This window comes from Athene noctua, chromosome 2 (assembly GCF_965140245.1).
Source record: "Athene noctua chromosome 2, bAthNoc1.hap1.1, whole genome shotgun sequence".
In the NCBI taxonomy this organism is placed as follows: Eukaryota; Metazoa; Chordata; class Aves; order Strigiformes; family Strigidae; genus Athene; species Athene noctua.
Window position 1 is genome coordinate 49,880,393 of NC_134038.1, and position 22,166 is coordinate 49,902,558.

Consider the following 22,166-nt stretch of genomic DNA (forward strand, 5'->3'; position numbering starts at 1 on the left):
TGGAAAAGGGTATCAATAATGTCTCAATTATATTCTCATGCTGGGCCATTTTACATTCTATCTTCATGTTTCCTATGGAAAACATAATTATTACTACTATAATCCACAACAAAGGAAAGCATCTATGAAGTGTAACTACTGCTTATATTGACAACAGTTTCTTGACTGGAGGAAGCCATATGCTTCTGTTGTGAGGAAATCTTAAAGCACTATAATTTTTGGCATCCAAGAGAAGTATTGTCTCTTTTGTTTACCCTTTGATACATCAGTCAGACCCAGCTCCTCCTCCATGCTGTCAGGGCCTTTCGAGGGGAGCAACGAACTCATGAAAACAGTCTCTACCATCTCTATGGTGCTTAATGCTACAGAAAGCATTGGAAACCCCAGAGCAGCTCCTCCAGTCCCCAAATAGGGAACGTTGACTTATTCTATGAAGATGGCTTGTTTGCAGAATTTTTGCAACACAGCAGTTGTTGGGGGAATAAGAGGTATATTAGATGCAGGCAGATCCATTAGGGGATATAGCTGTGAAACACTTCTGAACTATAACAACATCATTTTCAGATCTGTAACAATACCAGATTTTGGACAACTTTTACAGCGACTGAAGAAGACACAACCTCAACGTAAGAATCATGCTCCTCACAAAGTTGAACTCTATGCTCCAGAGACCGGAGTGAAATCCTTCACTGAGTGAAATCCATACAGAGATGGCAGTAAGAATTTTATAGCAAAAATAAAATTTACATATTTTCCTTGATTTCATTCTTCACAAAGGACGAAGGATTTTTCTGAAGTTTTCAAAAAGCATTTGGCTTGAAACAGACAACCAGCCCAGAGAATTCAATCTGCTAACTAAAAAAATGAAATATTATAGTAAATAAAAATAAGATTAGGGGATAGAAAACATTAGGCAAATTGAACAATAAATGTTAAAAATTCTCTTTAATAATGAAAGTGGCAATCCACATGACAGCTCTTACAATTTCATTAAAGTAAATGATTATCATTTCATTAAATTATTAGCTATGCTGTTCAACATAAACAATTAGGGTTCAAGTTTCTTCATTTTTATTACCTAAAAGTCAGGAGTAATAAGATTGGTCTTCTGGAAATTTCCAGGTTTCTTTTTTGTAGTTGTTACATACATGCATTTTCAGAGAAGCCAACAGGTTCATTCACACCAGTGCATTCTGGCTATGGCTAAGGAGGGAGTCTGGGACTCTGCAGACTGCACGAGTCAGAAAAAAGTGAGACTTCTGATCCCAAGACAATAAAACGATTACTTGATTTCACTGGAAAGCCAAACAAGAAAAAGGAAATACTTAAAGTAAGTGAATTATCAGCAAATTTAAAAAAATAAAAACTTATTTATTGAAGGTGGCTTTTTAAGACGCAAGTCCACCTCTTTCTACTGGCCTATTCGACATGAAGTAGTTCTATGAAATCGTAAAACTTTCTTTTGTGGTGATTAGAAATTATCATAAACCCTTGTTACAAGTCGTCCTTCTTTCAGCCCTTTGTCACACCATATGATTAAGGCCTTGTTCTGGAAAAGAATTTTTTTGTTGTTGAAGATATCCGACTGAATAGAGATGCCATGCTGATCAGAAGATCTTCTCTATCTTGATTTTCAATAGAAACTCTCCAGGCCAAACAGCTTGCACGCACTGGGCAATGATGCTGAATGAGATCTCTAGAAGAATGAATTATAAGCACTAAGCTTGACTATGTTGATTCCCAAATTATCGCACTGAGGGTATAGACAGAAAGCCAATTACACAATATGCAAATATGTTGTATCACATCTGGATTACATATGCTCAGCGTCTTTTCCTTAGAGAAATCCTTTGCAAAAGTTACTAGCAATTAACAGAAATATAACTATGGTGACAGATAAGATTTAGCTATCAGAAAACAGAAAAAAACATCCTCTTCCACCAAATCTTATATACATAGCAATAGAAACAGATTTATGTTGCCAAGGGTTGCTAAAGCAGAAACAGAACTGCTGTATACAACATTCTTTCATCCTAACCCAGTTGATACTCAACTTTGATCAGAACAGCCCACTAACTGCAGCAGCTGTAGTTACCTTTCCATGTCTTGCACTGTCTTGATGTGAGAAACAGGCTGGAGAAATATGCAGGGCTATACATGTTAGGTCATGATAGTGGCAGAAAAGCCCATGAGGACAACTTGCTTAAGTTCTTTAACAAATTACAAGATACACTCAAGAAAATATTACTTACTGCTAACAGTGCCTTTTGTTTTTACCTCTTTCTGGGACTATTTCCTTAAATAAAAGGACAATTAGAATTTACGGGGATTCTAGTTCACGTAGGTGATTAACATGAAAAAGCATATTTAGAAAAAAAAACTCAGACCAGAAAATTCAAAGGGTCATACTTATTTTACTGAAGTAAGAGAAAGACAGCAGCGCTAACAACAACATTCTAATTATCCCAATTTTAAAAATATTTAAGCTGTTCTGGTATCTGTACCACTCACTTTTTCTTTCCCACTTGACGTTATCTACATAAAACTGCACTCTCCCTGGCCATGCATAATTATCTACTTCCTAAAACAATCATTTTCATGTGTTGCCAACAACTAACAATCTTACCATTCAGAAAAATCTCCCCCCCTTAGGAATTTTACATGTGTGAAGTTGCTACATAGAATATACAAATTTGTTTTTCCCCGTTGCCTGCCACAGACTACTCAGGATAAGCCTGGGGTCTCAAGGGGTCCACAGAGCTCAAATTAAAAAACACTGTCCTAAAAAGTCAGATTTTTTTTGTTAGTGCTTCTTCCTTTCCTGTTAAAAGAATATCCTGAGGAACCTGGGTTAGCTAATAGTGTGTGCAACCCCTCATGTCATAGTAATAAACTATCACTGTTTTTTACACTATAGTGATAAAACTCAGTAATAAGCACTAAATGCCCTCAGACCCATTAATTACGTGCAGTTTTTTACAACAAATAAAAATATTTCTTCATATGTAATGAAGAATACAAGGAACTGGGTAAACTAATGTGTCCTTAGTACTTTTGCTTGGTACATTTATCCTTCCATCTCATACTTAGGCATACGAACAGTGCTATGCCTGTGTGCAGTGTGACTCAATTTGCTAAGATCACATGTATGTTTGTCAGATCAAGGCCTAAACTGTCAGTAAAGTTCTTAATTTGCATAATTTGAATTGAGGAGAGGAGCAGTGGCAGTACCTGGCAGATTAAATGTAAGGATAGCCCCACAAGGATAAAGGTATTTTTTTTCCAAAATATTTGAAGCCATGAGCAATCTAGTATGTTTCAAATTGAAAACATTCATTTTTTACAGAATTTTTATGAACCCTAGGAATGAAAATTAATTTGGACAAGTTGAAAGAGAGACTCAACTCCATGACTAACATGGGAATTACCCTAATCCTCTCTTCAACTTAATCATGGAATTTTAACAAGGTTTTTCTGGAAGCCCTTGAGATCTCCTAGGTTGAACGTTAACTTATGTCCGTTATTTTTATGCTACTTAAAACACACTCATAAATGCAATCTGTGGCTGAGTTATGAGATAAACCCTTTGAGTTCTAAATCACTTGTTTGAATCTTGGCCAGAAATTGCCACCACTTGCTAGCTTTTGCATGATATATGTTAAAAGGGTTGATGGTCTCAATCTAGTGACAGTTCTGACTCCGAATCTCCAGCTATGCCTACTTAATTCTAGATTATTTCCCGGGGGGGGGAACCCCACAACAACAAAAAAGCTCTTCTCTTGGGCTTATGCTACAAATAAATAGCATAAGCCTTGAGGAATCACCCATGTCTGGAAGCAACGGACAAGTTTCTCCTCTGCTCTGCTCTCACAAATACATGCCTCTCACCCATAAAGAGATGCGGTGTGGAGATTATACCTCAGAAGGTATAACCCACCTCTGCTCTGTTAGTTTCTCTTTACCACAGTACCCAGAACTAGGAATCTCTTATGAGCCGGAGGAAACTTTTGGTTACAACTGTGTAAATGAGAGTTGCCAACTGCATGATAGAAACTCGTTCAAGGCTAAAAGATTCACTAAAATGATGTTCGTGAGAGCAATTTTTCTGTCAGTGTTACTATTTCTGCTAAGTAAATTTAAAGGCAGCAGCAGAACTGTACGAAGCATCAACGAGAGCTTAGATGTGGTAACCTTCCAAATACGCTGCAGAGCCTTTCATTTTTTCAGGCTTTTAGGGATGGATGGGTTGAAGGCTATGAGGGGCCAGGCTCATTTTGATGATAGGTAATTACTCTCATCGGACAGTTGGCTTACGGAGGCGTTTGTACTGTGTGCTTTGCATTTTGTAGAACACTTGTGAGAGTGAATAAATGTTCAAATACAGTCATTAGTAAATGTTAATATTATGCCTACCTACCAGAAAACACAAACAGGAATCTGCTACTCAGGGAAAGTCACCATTTCATAAGCAAATCCAAGCTAAACAGACCAAACACATGCGCTGTCAGGTGCAAACCCGGGAAACTCTTCCTGGTAACAGGCTATAAACATCAGCTGTGCCCTTCTTGCTTACTTTCTTTCAGTCCTAGAATAAATTTTAATCCAGAAACTCATTACCAAACATTGGTTCCCTCTGTTGTCCTTCACAATTGTTGGCTTCCGTACAATTTCATGAGCTACAACTTTAAAAAGGGCGAAGGCTGTGTGTGTGTGCTTTCTAGTTGCTGCTGCCTCTCCTCGGCTGAGTCTCATTTGGCTTTCAAGACTTGCAGGTGGCTCCCGCGTTGCCCGCTGCCCGGCCCCGGCCCCGGCCCGGCGGAGGCGACGGGCGGCTCCGGTACCGGCGGGCGCGCATCTCGCCCGCCGCTTCTGGCCTTTTCTCCCTCTTCCCCTGACTTGGGTGAACAGCTGCATCGCAGCTCCAAGTGACCGGTATTTGCAATTTCAAAGCTAATGAAAGCAGCAGCGTACGAGCATGTACTCACCCCGCCTTTCCCCGAGAAAATATAAAAGCAAAGCCGTTGTTTCCCTTCAAAACATGAGCACGGTGTTCTGCGTTATCTTCTAAAGCGCGGGGAGGGGGGGCGTGGAGAAGAGGCAGAAACCGGGAGTATTTTTCTTGCAAGTTCAAGTGTAAAATAAGATGCTTTAAAACAAATAATGCACCATTTTGAATCACTGCTTCGTGAGATTGTCTAGGGGCCAATGCCTACAAATCCTCCCCTGATTATGTCCCAGGATGGGAGCTTTGATGCATGGACACAAAACAACTTTGCTCAGTGACCTGTGGGCGAGAGAAAATCCTTGCCAGCTCTGCAAATGACCCAGCACTGATACTTGCTTCTCGTAACTGTTCACTCAGCAACACTCCCCAGTTCCGTTATGCACGCTGACATTTTTGGAACCCGCGGACTGCAGCCCCGGCCAAGCTTTTGAAAACATTTGCTGATAAAATTCAGCAGGTAGTTAGGGGAAAAAAAAAAAACAAAAAAAACAACCCACAAAAAAAAACCACCCACAAAAAAACCAAAGCCAACAAAACCCGGTAAGAACCGAAATGGGAAAGTAAAAGCTAACCGGCTAAACAGTAACAGTTGAGGGAAACTTGCCGAGCCGCCAGCAGCCGGGTGCCGGTCAGGGGCGTCCCGGCGCCCCCGGGCTGGGCACCGCCGGCGCCCTCGCAGTTTCTCGCCGCATTGACCGTCCCCTACCGACCACGGCGGGGACGGGTCCTTCCTTCCCCAGCAAGTTTTCCCCTCGCCCCGCAAACAACTGCAGCACACCGAGTTGGTGGGTTGGAATTTATTACACGCACACACACACACCCGCCCTTAGCTGTTGGCGTTGCAGGGTGAATCCGCGTTGGCTGCCCCAGCGCCGGCTCTCCGGGGGCCGAGGAGGGGCAGCGCTATTCGCAGGCAGCAGCGGTCCCGGTGCTCGCTGCGCCGAGCCGAGCCGAGCCGTGCTGTTCCCATTGGCCGTGCGGCCGACAGGCAGCGACGGGAGGCGGAGGGGGAGCTGCCAGCAGCAGGCGGGCAGGCACCGGGCGAGCGCATACACACACACACAGAGGCACGGCAGGCAGAGGCTGCTGGGGTATTGTTATCGTTGTGCTTCAGCGGAGGGTTTTGCCTGCAGGGGGAGGGGTGGAGGGAGGAGAAGAAAGAGGGAGAGAGAAAGTGCGGGGCGAGCATGCAGCAGGGCTGGGGCCGGAGCAGCGGCGGTGCTGGCGCGCCCGGGCTGAGGCGCTGAGAGGAGCCGCCTGCCCGAGCTCGCTGGGGGGCACCGGCGGGAGGAGCGAGGCGGGCACGATCCCGGCGTGGGGAAGGCAGCCAGCCGCGGGGAGCCACCGCCGCGCCGGCCTCGCAGCAGCAGCAGCGACTACTTCTTTCTTATCTCCCAGCCTTTTGTTCGCCCATCCTCCTCCTCCTCCTCCTCCTCTTCCCTGCCCACCCTCTGCACCGCGGAGGGGGCTCGGCAGAGAGAAAAGCAGCCTGACCCAGAGCTGAGTTTCACCCATCCTCCGCCCCTCTCTCTCTCTCTCTCTCTCTCTCTCTCTGTGTCTCTCTTCCCCCGCTGCATCGCTGCCCATGAGCTAGAGCGGCAGCCGGCAGCCCAGCGCCGCGCAGCCGGCTCCGGCAGGCGGGGGCAGACGCCGTCCGCAGCCCCCGGGCAGCTACCGCTGCCCGACCCTCCCCGCCGCTCCCCTCGCCCCGCTCCGCGGGCTCCAGCTGCGCTCCGGGACTGCTGGGGGCCGCCCTGCCGCCGCCCCTCCTCGCCTCCATGTGCCGGGTAGCGGGAGCGCCGCCGCGGATCCTGCCGCCGCTGGCGCTGATGCTGCTGGCGGCCCTGCAGCAGGTAAGCGCCGCCGCCGGGGCGCGGGGCCGGGCTGCGTCTCTTTGTTCCCCTGCGGGCGGCGGTCCCCGGGAAAGGCGGGAGACCCCCGGAGCGGGGAGGGAGCGGGAGAGGCTCCGCCGCCGAGGGGGGGGTCTCGGGGAGGCGGCCAGGGAAGGCGGCAGCCGCGGCCGGGGTGCTCCGGGCTGGCTGCTGGGGGCCGCTCGCCCCGAGCCACCTGCTCCGGGGCAGCCCCGCCGCCGGGCGCCGCGCTCCGGGCGAGGGGGGCTTGTGCCCGGGGCCGGCTGAGAGGAGGAGGGGGGTCCCCGGGGCGTGAGGGGTGGCGGCGCCGCCGCTGAGGGGACGCGGGTTCCCCCGCTCCTCGTTCCTGGGAGAGCAGGTGCCGGAGGGGGGAGGGGGGTGTCCGCTATCCCCTCGGCCGGCAGCAGAACAGCAGAACGGGACCTCGGCCCCGCGGCGAGGTGGAGGAGCAAAGTCGCGGAGTGTGGAGAGACGGAGCGAGCGGACGTGACACCCCCCCACAGCCGCCCCCCGCGAGGGGAAGGGGGTGCTGGGTGCCACGGAGGTGCCGGGCAGGGGCAGCCCCCGCGCCGCCCCTCAGGCGTCTGGGGCCGGGGGCAGCAGCCCCTAAGGGCCGCGCCTCGGCCACCCCCGGCTCCCGTGCCCGCTAATCCCTTCCCGGGAAGAATTTAATCAGCCTCCGCCTGGGCGCCGGGCTTCCCCACCCCCCGCCGCTAACGGGAATTTCCACTGGGACGGGCTCGGGCTCCGAAGTGTTTAATTTATTATTATGGAAGTCCTGCTGTGCATTCCCCCGGCGGCCTCGCCGGGGGCGGCTCCCCGCTTGCCCCGAGCGTGGGGCAGCACCGGGCACCGCCGGCCGGGGTGCCCCGGGGGGGTCGGGGTCTCTCCGTGGAGAAAGTCGGGGTCCGCGGGCCGGCGCCCCGGCGAGGGGGGTCTGGGGCGAGATGGGACCGACGGGACGCTGCGGGGGGGGAGTACGGGGACGACAAAATGGATCCCGCTTGGGGCAGCGAGGGCAGTGCCTGCGGGGGGGGTGTTGGGCTGGGCTCCCCCCCCCACACCCCCCCGGCGGCGGGGCTGGGGCCGGTCTCCGGTGTCGCGGGGTGTCCGGAGCGAGCGCGGAGCCGGGGGGGACCCCGAGCGGTGTCCGGGGGTAGGTGAGGGGGGCGGCGGTGGGTTCCCCCCTCGCTTTGTGCTCGTCGAGCCCGTATCCGGCGCGGCGCCGGGGGTGGAGAGGGCGGTAAGTCTGAGGGCCAGATGGCGCAGATCATCGCCTCGTAATAGCATTTACGGTTGGGGCATTTCTGGCGGGCCGGGGAGCGGGTTGAGGCGAGGCCGGCGGCGGGGCCGGGGCGCCCTCCCGCCGCGCCCGCAGCGGCTGGCGCAGGGCAGGGGGAGACGGCGGCCACTGTCCATGGTGCAGCGCAGCCGCCCGCCCGGCCTCCCGTCTCCTCGCTCTCCCCCCGGCTGACACCCCCGTCCCCTCACGCGGCGCCCGGGCGGTCGAGCCTTTCCCCGCGGCTTCTGAGCCGCTCTCGGGGCGCGATGACTCGCCACCGGGCGAGCGAGGTGCTGGAACGCTGCTCCAGGCAGCCGGGGATTTTCCCTGGAGAGGGCGGGGGCCGGCAGTGCCCGGCGGGGCATGGGCGCCTGCCACGTGAAGGCAGCCACCCTCTGCAGAAACTTGTGATGTGCCACTTACAGGCTGGTGGTGTGTTGGGGGTTGTTTGTTTGTTGGCTTGTTTTGTACTGGTTGGTTTTTTGATTTTTTTTTTTCCTTGCCTTTTTTTCTCCTCTAAATGCTAGTATCTCAGCAAATCTGCACATGCAGCTTTTTTTTTTTTTTTTGCTAGTCCTTAGGTGCTGTTTATTGTATGTTTTTTCAGCTCTGTTTAGTCTTACTATCTCAATAAATCTTTAAAGCACGAATTCTGCAGTAAGCTTTTTTTCAACCCAGAGCAGGTTTGAAATTAAAGCACAAGCTATGAATTAAGGACAGGAACTAACCGTATTGCTTTTAGGTATCACTCAGTGTCACTGGCACGTTACGGTTGGGGAATCCAATTTCCCCCTTGTTTGGGTATCCATTAAATCAGGTTAGGGTTGATTTTTAATAGTGTGTAACAAAATTGGAACTTGCGTATGAAATCAGATTTATAGACCTGTGTCAGTACAACACTTTAATTGAAAAAGCTTTATTTTTTTTCCTACTTTTTTCATGCATACTGCAAAGAACCTTCACGAGCTAGATGTAGTGCTAACTTTTTTTTTTCCTGTCATCATACCCCTAATACTTTTGGCTTGTAGGTTATCTGTATCATGTTCTTTTGAATCATTGAACCTTTGTACTTAGTTCTTCTTCTCTGCAACACAAGAGCTATCTACTTTTATTTTCTAGAGTTATTGATGACTTCGTTGTTCATTGGTGATGTAGAAAAGCTGTCGTTATGGAATTACTGGAAAGATCATAACTGGAAGCAGGTTTTAAGGCAGATCTGCAGGTGCTGTTTATGTTCAGGAAATAGGGCTTTAGATTTTTGGCAATGTGTAACATGTATGGGATGTAGGGGAATGAAAACTGCACTTTATTTTTCTGGTTAACAGATCAGTATGCGTCTGAAAGTATTATGTGAAAAAAACCTGACGGAAGAGAGGATCAAAGGAGTGAGGCTTGCTTTTCTGGCCAAAACAACAGTTCCAGTTTTTAGAACTGAGATAACAGATTTGAAGAAGCAGTGGGAAAGCTAGCATGAATTTATGGGAATAAAACGACTGTTAGTTAGAAGTGAACTGGAAAGGGCAGTAGAAATTAAGTGCTCAAAACGGGAATAATTTTTTTTTTTAGTGTGTAAGGTGCTTGGATCACTCTGTGGACGTTGTCCGTTTCAGAAACAAGTAAACAATGAAGCAGTTCTGGAGCCTTTTGTGCCTAGGTGACTGGTTTGAATTTGAATTACGATGTCGGAGGATGTAAATTATTACCCTCTGCAGGCTGTTTTGGTCTTCTTCCAGATCTTACTGAATGTATCCAGGTGATAAAGCTACTACCCTAAATGACACTCCTGTTAAGCAGAGGAATCCGACAGTGGCATTTCTTGCCAGCTGCACCCCTCTCGTAATCACCCCCAGCAGTAGTCGCTGGCAGAACTGGGGTGAGGCATATTAATGCGGTTTTGTGCAGAAGTGGCAGTGAGATCTCCTGTTGTGGGTGCATCTTCTGTTTCTCATAACACACCTGTGTCTTAGATCATTATTATTTTTAAATCGGTCTATTTTAAGTAATGTAGTAAATATGTGATTGTATAAGCACAAAAATGAGTTTCAGGACATCTCTTACAAATCAGACTCCAACATCGTTAACTCTTTTCAAAGTGAATTGAATGCATTTTATAATGCTTTTCATAAGCCCCGGAACAGGATAGTTATGTGAGTGGCTCAGCCTTTTTGGATGTAGATCTTTCTGTTCTGGTTTTGCTTTGTCTTCAAAGAATCTATCTGAAAAGTTAAATGTGGCAGGATATTGCAGCAAAGAGCTCTCTAATCCTTGTCTGTCTGGTCTAGGTGATAGTGATACCGCTGACACATCCTCAGAATTCAGATAATTTCAGAACTGGAAAAAAAAAAAAAAAAAGAGAGAATTACCTCTTTGGATATTAAACTGGTTATGTTATTTTAAAATTTATTATGTGAAAAGACTTTTTTTTTTTTTTCCAAACTGCTTCTTACATCTGTTACAGGACAGATAAGGTCACTTAAGACGACAGTGAATTTTTGGAATGGAAATCATTGGCTGACAAAACAGGAGATCATTTTGTGTATTAAGCAAGTTCTGATTATCTGAGTAGATACTGTAGCAAGCTCAGAAATATACTGCTGATATAACAGAAGGTATAAATTCTCCTGTATTGTCAATTTATTTCTTTTTAATGTTACGTGTTTTCTAGAAAGCCTACTGCTTCATGGGTAGGCTACCTAGGCATGCCACTTAATATGCTAGAAAGATGAATTCATAGTTTTTATTATATCTGTTCATAAAGTATTGCCCAAAACGATCATATTTTGGAACTACATCCAGTTGAGAATGTGTAATTCAAAAACTTCCCATCTATTGTTTTTCTTTATGCTCCCAGAAATTGGAGGAGCTCCCAGAAACATCACTGAAGAGCCCTGTTGTGTCCCATCTTAATTAGTTTCAATGATGCTTTTACGTCAATAATTTCATTTATTAGTTTTTTTAATAACTGAACACTGTAAGACATAAAACAATTTAGTTGTGACAGAAGTGCATGTGTATATTTAAAAATAGCTTGAGGAAGTTGTGAGTAAAGTTATTTTTACTCAATACAGACAGCCTTGCGTAAGGGACTTGTCATGTGGTAGGGAACAGGAATTGTTGAATGGCTTTTCTTGCCTGAGTAAGAGGATCATTTAGCAGTTAATCTCTTTCTGTCTCTCACTGTTTCTGTAAATGCGTTTTTAGGTTAAAAAAAAAAAAGTTTAGAAAACTTGCAGTAGTTTCAGTAGTTCACCAGCACTCCCATTAGGATGAGAATTTAATTTATTTCAAACAGTGTACACATACAGAACATGGGTCTATGCCCCAAAGGCTGTGCAACCTCTAATGTTCCCTGGCATTTTTATTTTAAATTGCTTTTTGTTACAAAACATAGGAGGAATCCGTAGTGTCCTTACAGAACACCCTGTGTGCTTCCACTGACCCAGTGGCAGTAGTTGTACATGGGAATGCAGTGAGACATTATCAGGGGTGGAGAGTGATGGAAGCAGAAGGAATACTTAACATCTTTTGCAATAGCAATGGTAATTATAATAGCACTTCTCACTCAGCACTGGACCAAGACTCACTGGTTTGCTGAATGTGTATGGCATATATACAGGCATATGGCATATGTAGAAGTGAGTCCTGAGAGGGGGGAAAAAAAGGTGTTGTACATTATTACAGGATGAGTTTAGGGATGATTTGTATTTTGCTAAAGCGCATTTGTAGTCTGTGAGTTGCCTGTGAGGGAGCTTTTTCACCTGGGTGTTGGGCTGTGCTGCCATTCACCTTGAGAGGTATATAACCAAGTCTGCATGATTCATCATTTGATTTGATCCTGGCGTTCTCACTGAAAGGTTGTGGGAGCTCCGTCTGAATAAAATGGGGAAATTAGGCTTTCTATTTTTAAATGGCTTATGAAAACAGTTACGGGATCAGCAGCTTTCAAGATGGAAGGTGTATCGTTGCCAAATCTTTTCAATGTTTCACTTAAACTATTTGGTTTTAGTCAGTATTCGTGTATTTAATTAAATATCATGTTTCCAAAAGGCGCATTTATCCTCTCCTCTAGGCACTCCTTGACATATTTAAAAAAAATATTTTTACCAACAGACTCCTCTGGGGACTCCTCCATTCCTTATAATTAGCATATAATTATCACCTAGCAGCTGAAGACATAGTTAAAATTTTGTGATCCCCCAAAAGAGTTCTTCCAGATAGGCATTGCAAGGCCTCCCCCGAAGGTGGGGAAAACGCAGCATCCTCCTGCACGCATTAGCAGCACTTTTCATGGGCAGAGATGTTCAATGTCAGCAATACAATGGCTGTTGCCAAATCAGAGAGAGGTTGTTTCCTCTCTTAGAGAAATGAGAATGTATGGTCAAGCACGGCTGATTTTGGAGTTTTTTTAATATTAAAAAATGTGATGTTAGACTTAGAGAAATTCCACTTAGTTTTGTTATTGCAGTTGAAATTTTAACACATCCTTCTTTGATAGAAGCTGTGGCTCATCTGGAGGACCATATGGCTTGGAAGATGCAGCACTCCATGTTCTACTAGTTAGGGGGAGGGGAAAGTCCAAACCAGGTTAGCTTTGTGCTGTGTGGGATGTACCAAATAAATGTCTTGATGTTTAATACAAAGCAAATTAATGTCTCTCTGTTGAGGTTAACAGAATAGGCTACGAACACAGTTTGTGAGACTCTCTTATTTGTAAAGCTATGGTAACCTGTAGTAACCAGTGGTGGCAACTCATTTTAAACTAGATGGTAGTATAAAAGTTGCAGATACTGTAACTTTGTGAAGATGTTTGAGAGCTTAGTTTAAGAAGCTGGATTTTTCTGATCTAAAATCTCCTGGTTCATGGAGTACTATGTAGAAGTGAAGGTGCCATAACGAAAGCACTTTCTGGTGTGACACTAACTCTGGGACGACATAGCCTGGCACCCACTTTGGAAGCTTTTGGCTTCCAGAACAATTTGAAAGAAACTTTTCTTTTTCTCAAGTTGCAATCTACAGTTGAAAACAAATTGTACTTGACTACATTTGCTGAAGTACTGAGTACCATGAGGGTATAAACTGCTGCAGCTCTTCTTTGCAGCAAGTCGGAGATTAAGGAGTTGCTGAATGTTTTCAAGTTTAGCATCTAAGGCATTTCAGAGATTTGTCTGTCATCCTGTAGAGTATCTTTTATACGCCTTATGGTAGTAAGTAGAAGCTTGTGATAAAATAAGACCCACCTTGTGTAGCGTATCCCACTGTGTCAGATGATGTATGTACATAAAACTACAAATGGTTAGAATGAGCCCTGGAGTTACCCAAGTTGTGAATGAGTATTGGGTATCATCATGGCTTTTAAATTAATGAAGAAACACACTATCTTTAAACACAGTCACAAATGTTTCTGTGATCTGTGCTTAAGTTGAATATTACTGTCATATTTGCAAATTAATGTTGGTTTTTAAGGAGGGAGAGCTCAAGTACCCTGTTCCCGCTCTGTCATACATATGTCAGACATTTTGAGCTTCGCACAATAATGCCCTGTGAATTGACTGGACTTGGCAACTAGCAGCTGTACTATGTCTGACTGTAACTGTATAGTGTATTTTCTCTGATGCATACCCCTCCATTTCTCATTTTACTACCTAGGCTTATTTTCCTATAGAAGTAAGCTACATTGAGTATAAAGGAAAGCACTTTTTCAAAAACAACTTCCCTTGTGCTTTGATACAATCAATATTAAGAAATCTAATGTTGTAGTACATGCAGATGCAAACAGCAGAAAAGTAGAGACTTTGATATTTCAGATTAAAAGCTACTAGTGAACTCCAGTGGTGTATGGCATATGCAGAGAGAAGATCAACCCTGTTTGAAAGCTGTGTTGAAGAGCTGAAATCTGCCAATTTAAGATGCGTGTTGTGATACAAAATTGCTTCTACAGTCATGTGGTGAGCTTCCATTTTAAAATAGATGTTTCTTTACAGAATTGCATACTAAATATGGTTAATTTTTAGAAAGTATGGGAATTGGAAAGAGGTATTAGTCCGGAACTGTCAACACTAGTGAAGCAATCCTGTCTGGCTTTATTCTGGTTTTAATTTTCAATCTTTTCACAAATGTGAGGCCTGCATTGGTTCAAGAGTCCTACTGGTAGTGTTTAGAAAAAGACATAAACATGAATCCTTTAGTGTTATGAAGTTGAAATAGTCAACAGGTGGTTGTTTTCTTTTGATTGAGCTGGAATACAGCCTTGAACTTAAACCACAGTTTTCTAGACACTCAGATATCTAGGTATGAAACTAAAGTAACTGAGGAGCAGGGTATGAAAACTGCAGGCTTAACTGCCCTAAGTATATAAAAATGGCCAATTCTTTTAATTGATTGAACAATAACACTGACAGAGGACTTCTAATGTACATCATGTTGCTTCATAATTGCAGTTTGCCTTTAATCTGAGATCTGCAGTACTGAGTTTGTATGCCTGATCTGACACCATGGTTGACTTGGTGTTAGCTCTACAGCATCTGGAGATAGTAATGCTTGTTACTAATTTTGTGGTTAAAAATGACTAATAAGCCATAAAGGATGAGGAAAGCAGAATAGTTTTTCAGTAGTAACCTTATTTTGCTTTAGCAAAGTCTGTTAGTACTTGAGAATTTTCCAAGTGCTGAGCTTGTTCAAAGCTTTGTAACTCCATTAAGTAGGCTTTATATGGGTACAAGCTAAGGTAATTGCTTTCCATCTTAAAAGAGTTTCTTAAGTAGTGTCCTTCTGTAGATGAATGTACAAGTAATGTTATCTTATGTTTGAAATAGTCTTGGGAATTGTACTAATCAGACAGAATCCTGTAAATTACAATAATGTGCCCCATAATCTTCACTAGCTTTCCCCTTTTGCCCCAGATAAGGGGATAAAAATATTTCAGCATCCTCTTTTGCTTAGAGTTAAAATGGTTTAAGTCTTGCAGTACTCTTAGGCTGAACTTGTTATGACCCAGTGTATCTGAAGCTACAACTTCTACTTAATTCAAAACGTTTAAATGTAGGGTGATTAAGAATTGCTGAAAATTTGAATTCTTCCTTCCCTTGTGTTTTTATGCTCAAACAATCTTTACAAAGGGCTGTTTTTGGAGAGCAGAGTACAGTCTTTTGTTTCCGGATAAAATTGATGGCTACAAATGAAAGAATAAAGAAGGCTCTCTATTCATGTCCCCCTGCCTTTGTTTCAGTGGGCATTGTTTCAGTTTATAAGCGCTGTTTAGTACATATAGATTGCTGGAGAAGCTGAAAGATTCCCAGGCGCATCAGTGCAGACTGGTTCAAAATCCTGCTGTTTCCTCAGCTGCCCAACCAGGACCTTTTTGTTTTAAGGATACTATGAAAGGCAATTTTTATATTTTTTCCTCAATCACATTTGCTTTTGAGGTCACCTTTTGTACAGTAGTTGTTTAAACAAGTCTTACTATTTTTCTTTCAAATTATAGAAACATTATCAAACCTGTGATTTGAGCTCTAAAACTGAGGAAACTGACAGTTGGGATGTAATTATTTTTGATTTACCATCTTTTTATCTCAAAAACTCCATGTGTAAATGGAGTGCTGAAGCTTAGCTACAGATCCAAGTTCCAGTTTTGCAGGGGACATGGTCCCCTGGCAGCTTAAGCTGTTGCTTTGTGTTTGCTTTCTCCTCAGACTTCTCATAGAAACATTTTAAAGTATGTAAGTAATTGTAGATGAGATACCTGTGTAGTACTTAAGTCACAGTTAAACCCACACCACAGTTTAACTGGACACTTGATACAAGCTTTCTTCCCTTGGGTGCTTACCTAGACAGGGCATTAAATTGGAGCTTGTAAATTTTTACTTTATTTTTTTTTACTTTGTTATGTAAGTTTTGAGCTGCTTAGTTAGGACTGTGTTGGTGTAAGTTCAACACAATATGTTGTGAATCCCTGCTTGTATTAGTGATAAAGTTATTCTAATAGGGGTTGGTGTGCTGAGCTTGGCCATGACTGTCAGTGGAGATCTCTTGATGACACTGCTGCCCAACCCCTCTTCCCTGAGGAAACCCTTGTGGTTTGAGATGCTCCTGTCACACCTCCCCTCTAATGCTGTTTGCCTGAGGTTACTATGGTAAACAGTTACAACACCATCATCTCCTTTCTCCATCCCTTCTTTCTTTTTCCTGTAGGGCTTTCTTTGCCAAGTGTATGCAGACATGCTTACACAGCCTTGAGTAGGTCTACTTGATGGAAACCCATCTGGGAAAGTAAAAAGTTAAATCTAATTTAAGTCTCAATCAGATTTAGGTATGATATAGCAGCACAGTTGCTCATGCTGTCAAAGACCATATACTACATCTGGGCATGCACATGGATAGGCCTTCACTTGGCATGTAGGTAGGTGTGTTTGAGATTGTGGAAGGACTCTTGCATTTTCTAGGATGTGTGCCTCAGCCCAGGCTGACGTGCGAGCTGGCCTCTCTGCCTTACACAGCGTCAAAGGGTTTTTGCCGTGTATGGTCACTTAAGCACGTGTAAACTGGGCTGTTCTGTGGAGCTCTAAAAGACAAGAAGAATCCACTGAAAAGAAACCTCAGTCTTTTGTCACAGAAAAATGGATGGTTTTTTTTTTCAACTGGGCAACAAACTGTCTGGGAAACCAGCTTAGCCATCAGAAGTATCTTCTGAACATGGAACTACAGAACAAACAAGTTTCCAAATGCTGTATTATATTTCTTAATAAAAAGGCATTTATGAAACTCTTTAAGACTATGATTTGAGGGGAAACTTTCTTAACAAGTGAGAGAACAAACAGTTTCAGTGGCTCTGCTCTTCCCTTGTTGTGCAAATTTAATAATGAGCTGCTCTCCTTTTAACTTAACATCCCTTTGAAATAGAAGGAGATTGCATTGGAAACATTTGGCTTTATATGGTATCCTTTTGAATGCTAACGCAAATATAAGTTCTGCTAAGTTACTGCAAATGTAGCATTTTATCTTAGTTTACTTGTTCTGGAGGAACTTCACACAGAAGAAATACACTAAATAAAGCGTCTTAAATCGGGTTGAAGTCGTTCTTCTCATGTAATCTGGCTATGAAGAAGTTGCTGATGGGTTTTGCGCAACATTTATTTCCAGAGGAAGGAATGTTTTTGTTCCCCCTATGATTCCCCTTCAGTCTCAATGACTGATTTAGTGGAAATCTTCAGTGGTCAGAAGAATCAAGATTGTGTATTATTTAGATCTTACCAGACAAGTGGGATTTGTTCCTTCCATTCCAGTTATCAGAAAGATTAACCCTTTGCCCTCACAGCCTAATTGCAGCCATTTAGAAACAAAGATGCTGCTTATACAAGACAGCAGCAAAATGGAGTATGTGCCAACTGGAATGTTTCTTCAGTGAATGAGGGTGATGGGTATTACATAAATTTTGTCTTTCCTTTCAGGCACCGATAAAAGCAACCTGTGAAGATATGTCATGCAAGACTGGATTTCCTGAAGATGTTCACAGTGCAGTGGTGTCAAGGAGTGTACATGGAGGACAGCCTCTTCTCAACGGTAGGGTTAGAAAAGATATTTTTATTTTGCTTTTTTAATTTCCTCTAGTTGTAACCATAAATCACTGGAGCATTTTTATCCTTAAATAGGGCACAAACTCTTGCAGGAAAGAACATCAGCTGCTCTGTGATTATTTTTTTGATTACTGTCATAGGACTTGGAAAATCTGTTGGCATTACTGGTAGCACGTGCACCTCTGTTGACTGTCATTTGAAAATACCGAATGTTGTGAACCTTTCTGTGATCGTCCACTAATTTTCTTTCTCAGCACAGCATTCACACTGATGTTTCTTACTACCACGTATGATAAGTATGCAATCAGTCTTGCATAGAACCCGTGTATGAACGATGAGGAGGTAATTTCCCTTCCGCTTTACATCTCCGATAGAAGTACTGCACTTAACACCAAGTCCTAGTGCTCACATTAATGCAGAGATAGTTCCCTTACTGCTTTTTCACGGCAAGCTGAGGAAAGACACATATGGAAAGCAAGATACAGGACAGGTAGCAACACGAGAGCACAGTTGCTGGTGAGCCCTCGGTCAGTGACCGCAGCACTGTGGGCTCTGCGAGGAGCCATGCTGGGGGAGAGGCAGGACGGTGCCGGAGCTGTCTTGTGGAGTGTGTGCTGCGCTCTCACCTTGGCACCTACCTGCATCTGAATGGCACGATGCCCAGGCTGAGGATGACCCGCTCCCAAGCTTGCAGCTTGCTTGGCGAATGCTGGGGATGTGCAGCAGTGAGTACATCTGCCTGCGGGTTGTCTAGGTTGGGAATTTGGTTTGTTGCTCTTTTTATGTCTCTCTTTCAGGAATAGAGTAGTCATCTGTAGGACACAAGAGACAAGTGCTCTGAATCTTTCCTAGATTTGCCAATCAGTTAAGTTTCAGCATACAAGTTTGTGGGAGTAGAACATTTTTTAAAATGTGCATTAATTTGGCTCTTTTCTGAACTGATAACATAATTATTTTTTTCCATCTAATTTGGAAATTGTGGAACTGACTTAACATCAGTTTTAGACGGTTTCAAATACGTCTTAAATAAGGACTAATTTAATTTGTTGTTTCACATATAAATGTGGTTACATAGATCAAGACATTTAAATGAAAAAAATTCTAATGAGTCTGCAAAAGAAATGAAGTGAAAGCTATGGTCTTGATTTTACATGCTGTATATAGCAGTCTTTCTTTAATTATATTTACAGACCTGTTTTGTGCTTTTTTAGAAGTATAATGGAAACTTGAATGCAGGATGAATTGATTAGCATATTTAAACTTGAGTTATTGAAGCTTTTTCTGTTCATTTTCAAGGAAGTATGTTCCACCACCACAGACTTTTATTAAAGGATAGCTTAGAAATTTGTGTATTAAAGTAAATGTTCTGCCAATTGAGAAAATAATAAAGAAGAAAGAGAATTTTCCTCACTTCCCCACCACATGAGAATTAATAGATGACTCTTACTATAGACTCCTGCAATAGCTGTTGGCACCAAGAGCTTCTTTGGTAGGTGATGTGCAAACCTGGGGAGAGGGGCAGAAACAGGGACAAAGCATAGTGGACAAGGGCTTTCCAAAGGTGCTGCCATGAAGTCATCAAATGTTTGTTAGTGGTTAATTATAATGTCAGTTCATCTTAAAATGGAGATCACACAAGTTTTGAGATTACTCTGTCTGTGAAAGTTCTCTTCATGGAATTGAGACCCTTGCTGCAGTTTCTCCCCATCTTTTTCCTGCCAGCTAGGAACCACAGTGGACTGCCCACTAATTCTGTTGGCATTGGTTTTACAAATCTGGTGATAATGACTGACCAGACTTAACTGAATCTGAACTAATAACTTAGGATGGCAGACTGACTTCATTGCATTCACGTAGTCCCTTCACTTGCTTCTCAGAAGTAAGCTTGACTGTTGGTTTGTCCTTGAATGGTATTAAAAGGCATAGCATTTTAGGGAAGTAGGAACTGGAAAAACTGTGCGAGGTATACAGTGTGTATCACACCATATCAGCTGGTTGAAAAATGACCTGGGGTAGTTTTTTTCCTACCACCGTTTCCTCAGCTGCATTACTGCAGTGGTTAATTCTTTTGAAAATTCAGGCATGCTTAAAAGCATATAATTTGCTGGTTACACATAAACATATGGTCCGTCATCGCATAGCTTTGACTTAAATTTAATTAGGCTGTCATTTTGAAATACTATTGTTGTCAAAAGCCTATTTTCTGGTTATTAAACTGGATTCAGATGACGCCGCAAGTTAAGTATAGTTGCGTGACATTTGCTTCTTAGGGATAACTATGGGCCTGATTCTGATCTCAGTTGCCTTGCCTGTCTAACTGCATTCTTATACTAGTTTGAATTCAGAAGTGGGACATATAGCTGTAGATTTTCTGTATGGCTTGAAAGTCAAAGCTTTACTTTTCTTTGGGTTTGTGCATTGATACCACAAACATAGAGGCTTTATGGTCCTCTGAGCTAGCTGCAGAATAATTTGAACCTGAGTTGATGCTTTCTTGACAAGTTACTTCTGAAAACACTGACCAAGAAAATGACTGTATGCTTATTATCTGTCTCGTTCATTTGCTTTTATCTTACACAGTGGGGGGCAAGCCTCTTGAGGACTTCAGTTTCTATCTTATTCACTGAACTTAAATAAAATTAATGCTATCATATGACTTGTTGATATGTGCCTTTCAGTTGTTACAGTAATGTAGGATATCTGTTTTTTAAAGTATTACAAGAAATCTTTATAGAGTATAGGGCAGGGTTCCACCAGCACTACATGATACTGTATATTTTCTGGAGAGGCTTCTCTTTATTTCTGTATCCAGGTGGTGCTTGTTTTTGAGGGAGGGTTGGACTTGTTCCTGTTGTGTTTTAAAAAAAAAAATAAATTTATAATTAGATAATGGCTTTGTTCATTCATATGGGTAGGATAGTATGTCAGCATCTACTAATTGCTCCTTCTGTGCATGAGGGTATGAGAGGCCACCGTGTGTTCAGTTGTCACAATATGTGAAAAATTGGTGGAGCAATATATTCAGAATAACATAAATTGGAAAAGGAAAACCCCCTGCATTTATTAATGTGGGTAGAGGAAAAGAGAAAGATGACTGCCCTTGGTTTCAGGATGAGGAAACAGGGAATCCCTTGTAGAGAAAGGATGCAGTTAGTTGGCAAGTCACAGCAAAAGAAGTTGGAAACTACTCCTTTAGTAGGTCGTGACTGAGCTGTGTAGGAGGTAGCCTGCGGTATAGGCCATGTCCTGTTACCACCTTCTGGCATGGTGTCACCAGTGTCCTGTGCTCCTGTGTTCCCCTGGTACAGACTTCTCTGGTCATAGGCTTGGAAACTCTTCAAAGCTGATGTCTTGCACTTCATCTTGCACAAAGTCTGGCAAGGCTGACTTCAAGATGATATACTAGATCACTAGATGCATGTAACCTGAGTATGATGGGTCTAGTTTTGAATTTATTTCTAATGTTTTACATGTTGCTCCGCTTGGTACCATTCACTGCAGTGAAATTACAGTGATTTTTATTAAGGAACTAGGTGAGCCCAGAACTACCACCTTCATTTTTCTGTAAAGGGGGGAAAAAAAAAGTAATAATTTCTGAAACAAAATTAAAAGAAACTTCATGAACCTCTAAAAAGTGTCTTAATGATAAAACCATGGAGTTATTTGGGCCTCCAGTTCTTTAGAATTTAAAATTTAATATACTTTGAAGTATTTTAGGACCTAAATGTTCCATCATCAAAAAAGAGAAGATAAGTCTTATGCAAATAACTCACCAACCATCACCTAGTAGAAGTAGATAGCTAACCCAGATATACAGGCACTGTACCTATAACTTGCTTTCGTGGATAGAATGTGATTACTGTTTGGAGGACCATACATAAAATGTAGTATTTGGAGAAGAGGTTAAGTTAAAGAGGGAGTTCCTTTTTAAATATAATAAATGCCCTTGCTTATGCTGGTTGTTTTGCAGCTTGTTGTTCATCCAGGAAAAAGTACTTGTGTCAGTTTGATATATATGTCCATCCTGTTTATCTAATCTTTGTTCTATATCCCGCAAATTTTAATATACAAATAATGCATTTCTGCTAAATTCGCTCACTTGGGAAGGTTACTTGAATGGTGGTTTGCAGCATCATAAAGCTAGAGATTCTTACTCTGATAATTACTTTACCAGTTTCTTATCTTTCAGATACTCTTAACAGTTTGTCCTGTTACTAAATACATAATTTTTCTGCTAAGCAAATTAATTGCTTAGACAAGATTCTTAAATGTATCCTTCGAGGATCGTGTAGCTCTAAAATACTTTGAAGCTCTTTGAGTTGTGCAGTGACAAAGAAAAAAATTTTTTTGGTGTTGATCACTGAGATAAGCAGTGATTATGGGTGAGTAACAGCGCAGTTTCATGAGCCATTTAAGCCGAAGCAAGCCGACAGCCTTGC

The 22,166-nt window shown here is 43.2% G+C and overlaps 1 protein-coding gene across 2 annotated transcripts in view; it reads left to right on the plus strand.

The window, feature by feature from the left end:
• The first annotated feature begins 5,816 nt into the window (after positions 1-5,816).
• The window catches only part of CDH2 (cadherin 2), a 119,347-nt gene continuing 102,997 nt past the window's right edge, over positions 5,817-22,166 (plus strand). Inside the window, exons 1-2 of one of the 2 annotated variants that reach the window (XM_074899031.1) lie at positions 5,817-6,858; positions 17,602-17,713. In XM_074899031.1, coding sequence (XP_074755132.1) covers positions 6,784-6,858; positions 17,602-17,713 — 187 coding nt within the window. In that variant the 5' untranslated portion in view covers positions 5,817-6,783. Of the gene's footprint in view, positions 6,859-8,012; positions 8,120-17,601; positions 17,714-22,166 lie in introns of those variants that run through there. The other variant, XM_074899032.1, reaches the window with a different exon arrangement.